General features: G+C 43.5%; 1 protein-coding gene across 3 annotated transcripts in view; it reads right to left on the bottom strand.

Moving 5' to 3' along the window:
* Positions 1-602: 602 nt before the first annotated feature.
* The window catches only part of slc41a2b (solute carrier family 41 member 2b), a 34,864-nt gene continuing 28,690 nt past the window's right edge, over positions 603-6,776 (bottom strand). For all 3 annotated transcript variants that reach the window (XM_084573263.1, XM_084573261.1, XM_084573262.1), the window contains exon 11: positions 603-3,176. In XM_084573263.1, coding sequence (XP_084429389.1) covers positions 2,991-3,176 — 186 coding nt within the window. In that variant the 3' untranslated portion in view covers positions 603-2,990. The remainder of the gene's footprint in view (positions 3,177-6,776) is intronic.

The raw sequence follows: 6,776 nt of genomic DNA, 5'->3' as shown, positions 1-6,776 counted from the left end.
CAAGTCAACCATGAGAAATTTTAAACTATCAAGATAAGTACGGCATCTGGTTAACATTCTGTTTAAACATCTAGTTCTTTTAGACTTTTTGCTGAAGTGTAGGTCTATATTTGACACTGCTGCGTTTTAGATCTTGAGAAAATTCTTTCAAAGCTCCTTTCCCACAAAACAGGGAGTCGACGCCAGCTCTCGCAGGGAAACACGAACTACTCGGTGTGATGGGAGGTGGGCGTATGTGCGACATCTGCGCTGAAAAGCATGTTTTCCAAAACACTGAGGTCAAGAGAAGAGGATGAGCATCACCCCGCCGTGTTGTCATGGAGACCATCCGAGAACAGAGATTCATATCTAGGGCTTACTTCAGTCAAACAGAGTGAGGATGAGCGCCTCTACGGTTCTCTTCAATCACAACCCGCTTGTCCTCCCTGGCTCAGTAGTCACGCTTCATCCTGCTGCATTCAGAGCTCACGCGGTGGTTGTCTTTTTCTCCCCATTCAATCCAGTAATGACTGCTGCTGCTGCTGCTGCGCCCATGTGGATGAGAGGACGGCCACTTTGTCAGCTAAACGCTTCAACAAAAATACCCAGAAATGAGATGTTTTTCAAATCAAGGATATTTATTTTGACACGCTCGGCCCATACGAGCCACAAATAAAAGGGTTTCACTCCAAAAAGAAAATCTATCCGCGATTCCAATTCCTTCTGCCAGATCTGCAAGGAGTTTGATGGCAGCAATTAAAACAGCGGATAGGTCTTTTTGTTATTTTTTTAGAATGAAACTCTTTCAGAATAGTTTCAAAACTGACAGGGAGTATAAAAAGCAAATAATTGCACATTATTACAATGCAGTAGAAAGAAGTTTGCATTAATGGCATGACAGAGAACCTCGTCAACCAGTGAATCTCAAGAGGCACATATTGGAATTGGAGAGAGCCACTGGCTACGTTCACATGCGCACGATATGCTGCTTGAATAATAATTAGAAGGACTTGCTTCATTTGAAGAGTTTATTTTTAAGTAATGATAATGAAGTATGATTTCCTGCTGGATAATATCAGGTTGCTCCATCTGGATCAGATTTTTTTTTACCCTTTAAATGCAACATTTGAGGAAAAAAAGTGAAAAAAGCCGAGCAGAAATGTTGCGTTTAATCAGGCCACACTGACCCCGGCCCTGCGAGCAGCCGAGTAATTGCGTGCATGCATGTAAACTGCATGTGACTGGCGTGCAAACATCTCACTGCGGAATGCCAGTGGCCCTGCTCTGTGTGAACGCCCACCCACCAAACACAGGACAAACAAACAGAGGAAATGGATGCGACGCGACGCGGGGATTCGACAAAACATATTAAGGATTTCTTGATTAGTTTTGAGCGCGCCGAGGAAGTGCCACACTCCACATAATGGCCTTGTGTTGTGTAACGGCTGGGAGGCTGCACGGCTGCAAGGATTCGATGCAGACCAGCGGCTGACTGTTTGCTAAGCCCACAGCACAGATGAAAAGCGTTTATTTGTTTTGTTTTGGCACATAAAAGGAGAGGCTGCTTATTTTGCAGCCGTACTTTATCTCAGATTTGTATGCTAACGCTAGCTTCAGCAGTTGGTTGAAAATGTTGAATTAAATGGGGTCTTGATATGCACTTGATGGCTTTATATACAGTAAATTATAATGCTAAAAGACTGAGGCTGAAGCTACCCGCCTGGTCAATGAGATTTTTCATTCACTGTCGTGCAGTGCCCATTAGTCTGAAGAATATTTTGTGTCGTATGGAATGTAAAATCAGGCCCGCAGCTTATTATACTCTTTAGAAAGACTTTAGATTGAAGACTATACAATGCTATCTCTGATAACTTTGGCTTCAGTGTAAAGAGTAAGCTAACGCTACGTGATACCACCCAAAATAGCGATCAACATTGACTGTTAGCCCTGGGGCTAATGCTAAGCTAAGCTTTCTTTTTTTGGCCGCTTCTGCTCTTATGGTTTCTGGTAATAAAATGAGGCTCTTCTACATACCAAATATTGCTTAAAGGAGTCGTGCCAACTTAGATTTGCTAAGCTGTTAGCACTTCAGGGGAGGGGCTTAACAAAGGGTCGCTCCTCCACGACTGGCCACAAAGATACTCATGAACTATCAGATCATTTTCATTTAAATTCACCCCGTGGCATGTTTACTGAACAGAATCTTGGTATAAATTCATATTCTTGTCTTAATTCACAAAAAACAAATAAAAAAATGGCCTGTAAGTTCTTTGCTGGTCTACATTCCCAAAAAACACTGAGAGCTCATGATAAGGTTAGAAACAAACTACAACAACAAAAATTAGGATAACTCAAATTACAAAACTGACGCACAAACGACTTTTTGTATCTTCCATAGAAATTGAAATAATTCTCTTTGAAGTCTGGTGGTGGTAGACCTAGAACCGCCGGTCTGCCCTCAGCAGAAGACTTCCCTTCTCTTGTCCTCTACCCCAACTGTCTGCTCGTCTCTTCACTCAGGTGAAGGTGCAACATCGTACCACGGGACACGCGACACGGCAACCCAAAATAGATACCAGCTAAAGAAAAAGACTTGTGACTGATGCTTGGCTGCCGGAGCAGACCACTTTGCAAACAGCAGCAAGCTTTCCTCAGCACTGTGGGTGGCGGCTGGTGTTTCCTGCTCCTCGTAGCGCTGCCAGCAGTATCATATCCAAGTGCTCTGGTGCAAAAGATGCAGATTAGAATTGCTACTGAGAACAGTCTAAATTTAAGGAAAATAATGTCTTTTATGTGTACACAAAAAAAAAAAGAAAAGAAAAAAGTCAGGAGCAGAAAATAGTTTCTAAACCATCGTGTGGTTTAAGTTTCATCCAGTATGTGAAGCTGGGGAATGTGCTGGCCACAGAGACTGAGCACCCACATCCCAACAAGGCTTAAGGGCGTGAGAACTTAGATGGCAGATGGTAGGGTTCCCGTCACAGCCACCGCCATGTTGCGAAAGTGTCTTTTCAGTCGCCCACGTCGCTGTCCTGGTCTCCTATGAGCCACAGGAAGTGGAAGCTGAGTGCCAGCAGGGCGGTGCCCAGCAGGTCACCCAGGGCTGTCAGGTAAGGGATGGAAAAACTGTCCGGGTCTTTGCCGCTGCGCCACATGGAATGCACCATCCAGTCTGCTATACACAACAACAGCAGCACCTGGAAGAAGAAGAAGAAGAAAGGAGGATTAGACTTTGGCTTCCTAATATAGAGATACAACACCAAACCTGAATGATTACACTGGTATGTTGGGGAACAAAGGTCAGATAACACGGGTCAGAAGGTGCAGGACGTTAAGTACTTAGGGTCAACAATAGACAGTATAAAGATGGATGGCAGAACTGCTCCTAAAAAGTGAAGCCAAAGCAAGTAGAGCTCCCCCTGGTGACTGGCTGCAGTATAGGTCATAAGCTCCACCTCCTCCGTGTTAGTGGATGGGACTTGGGCCAAACTAAAACACTAAAGTATGTCAAATCATTTTTTTAAGGATAGTTTCTGTCATTTTAGGTAGTTAATATAATGTTGATGCATGTTCAAGTGTCAATATTTTCGTTTTCGTTAGTTATATAACACTATAGAAACAGGATGTGACGTAATGGCAACCTCCAGTTGCCGTGTCAAGTGGTCCGTAAATCTGTACCATGGGACCGTGAGAGTTGGACCGTGGACCGTACTGCCAGACTCTGGCTCCAAACTCGCAAGACGGCGCTGCCCATGTCCCCGGGAAAATAGCGTCAGTTTGGTCAATGCAAGGAAGTGGGGACGCATTGTCCATATTTATATACAGTCTATGGGGTCAACAGTCCAGAGCAACAGGGAGGGTGGAAAAGAGGTGAACAGAGGTAGCAGAGCTGAAGACGTTGCGGTTTTCTCTGGGCGTGATCGGATCAGGAATGAGTACATTAGAGGGACAGCTGAGACAAACATAGAGAGGCCAGGATGAGATGGTTTGGACATGTCCGCATTTGGTCAAAGGATGCTGAGGTTAGAGTTGCCAGGCAGGAGGTCTAGAGGAAGACCAAAGAGGAGGTTTATGGATGTAATGAAGGAGGACATGAGGGTAGTTGATGTGAGAGACGAGGATACAGGAGATAGGGCGAGATGGACGCAGATGATTTGCCGTGGCGAACCCTGAAGGGAACAGCCGAACGGAAAAGACGACGACGACATCTTCACTTTCTTGCAACAGATTATTCATAACACTCTTGATGACCTAAAGCCAGTTATCTTAGTTCAGCAACAGACTGGAAATCCTAACCGTCTTAGGTTGCTGAGCAGATGGGCTCTACAGTGAGAGCATTTCAGTGTGTTTTATAGTGTGTAAATATGAGAAATGATTCGGCAGACGCACACTTGCTGAACTCTGAAGCTACTTATCTCACATCTACCTTTCTCAATAACCTTTAGCTATTTTTTTCTTGGACTGGGTAAAACAACAAATGTTCTTAGCAGCAGATCCTATCAGCTGTAGCTTATTAAAGGACACGTCTGTAGTATTTAGTGGCATTGAGCAGTGAGGTTGCAGCCTGTCATAGGGTGTTTCTGCTGTTTGCAGCTGCTATCCTTAGCCAAAGACTGAGACCTCCAATCTGTAACAGCTGCATACAAATGCAACTGCACTGAGCATTTCTGGTTCCAACATGTACAACATAAGCATCTCTATCATTTCAATTACTTAAGCAGACCAACTTTATAGATATGGATCAGTATTTGGATCAAGTAGGATATCTAGTTAGTAGTGCTTTTTTTCATGGCAATTGTAAATAATAAGGCAAAAGAAAGGTGGGGCACAGGAACAGCAGGCCGCCTCTAATTTCTAACTAAAGACTAGAAAGAAAAGCAAGATAGGGAAAAGAAAAAGGCTGTGTTATCATGGCTCGGAGGAATAAGTGCTTCAAAATGCCGTGCAGAACGCTATAAACACTTAAACTGCAGTGGAAACATAGAGGAGAAGGAGTAATGGACGGAGCAGCAGACCGGGAGACGAGTTAAGAGAGTGTTATTCATAATTCAAGTTTCCACGCATGGAGGGAACAGTGGCGAGAAAAAGAGAAGTCTATTAAAAGATAAGGATGAGTCTATAATTTAAGGGGAAATGAGATGTCGGGCGTTGGCAAACATTTTAAGATCAACAGAAGCATTGCCGCCATTGATCGATACCAACATACTTAGGGTAAAAGGAGGGATGACGCTATCAAAAGAGAGCAGGGAGAATTGATTATGATACTATAATCATTCTTTGTGTTTAATTATGCATTAAAGGATGGCTTCTGATAACCTGTTGATAATCCTGCTTGTCTATGAATGTGAGGGAATAATGTAATGCTGTGAAACAAGATGGCCTCTTGCTTTCCTGTCCAATATTGTTAAGTCACGACACGATGAAAGCGTCTCACAGGAAAACAACAACCTTTCAAGCTTATTCATGAGTGTCACGACTCTTTTGATTATCTTTTTTTCGAGAAAAGGTTGCACATTTGGACATCCTCTCATTTGTTCAATTTTATACCGTCACCTGCCTCAAAAATGTCAACTGCAGTCAATCATTTAGAGTGCACAGCTTCCCGCTGCGGATATTGTTTTGTCGAGAAAAACTTGAAGGCGAGGAGAGAGACGTGTGCGCAAAGTTTCGCCGCGTCCGTTTTTCAAGGGCCGAGATTCATCCAATTTCCAAAGTGTGTCGAAATGAAAGAAAGCCCATCCATCATGCAGCTTCTTTCACCGTTTCTGTATCGGGTTCCTTAATCATGTCTGGAGAGAGCGGAGAGAGACAGATGCAGCGTCTACACAATAAAGCTGTTTGATCTCAGGAGACGGTCATGTTTGCCGGCATCTGCCTTTGTGTCAGTTTCTCCAATTACAGTACGCTTACACGATCGGAAATAAATGCACAGCTGAAAATGAGTTCAGTTTATTGAGGCTGGTTGCTGTTCCTCTGGCTATCCAGCAAAATGTATGAAAGTACAGACAGTTTCAAGCTCCAACGTACAATGGAATGTAAAATCAGTCAATGCTTTGAAAAGACGAATCCTTTAAGTGTCTATGCAAGTCTGTTAGGTTTTCTTATATGTACTAAACCTCTCATACGTTTGTCCCCTGAAGATTCTTGTGAAAGTGTTCCAAGTCACACTCACAAACCATCTTAAGATAAGATAATCCTTTAAGATTGATGGTCACCACCCGTTCATTAAGAGGTCAGCAGTCTTGTGACCATGCATCAATTATCAGCATAACATCAATCTTCACTTTAAGGATACTGATCATCATCTGTGGTCAATTTTCATTTACAAAAACGTAGAGAGGGACTAGGCGTGAAACTGACTCAAGCTACTAAAGACTCCATATGGACCCATCTCTAAAAACTTGAGACTTGGTGGGGTCTCAAATAACCTGTGGCTTGAACTTATTTTGAAGTCAACAATGAGATTCAGCTAACTTGGTTCAAAAAGCCTGAGACGAGACTTACCTTGGGCCAGTCTCAAACAGCTCAAGACTTGCTTTGGACTTGTCTCAAACAACTTGAGACTTGCTTTGGACCAGTCTCAAACAGCCTGAGACTTGCTTTGGATTTGTCTCCAACAACTTTGAAACTTCCCTTGGACTTGTCTCAAACAGCTCAAGACTTGCCTTGGACCAGTCTCAGACAACTTGAGACTTTCCTTGGACTTGTCTCAGACAACTTGAGACTTTTCTTGGACTTGTCTCAGACAGCTCGAGACTTGCCCAAAGGACACTGGTACTGTGCTGGTGCTTTGCTCC

Source organism: Chelon labrosus (genome assembly GCF_963514085.1).
Source record: "Chelon labrosus genome assembly, chromosome: 23".
Classification (NCBI taxonomy): domain Eukaryota; kingdom Metazoa; phylum Chordata; class Actinopteri; order Mugiliformes; family Mugilidae; genus Chelon; species Chelon labrosus.
Note: the sequence above shows the minus strand (reverse complement) of the source record. Positions and strands in the feature narration are given on the sequence as shown.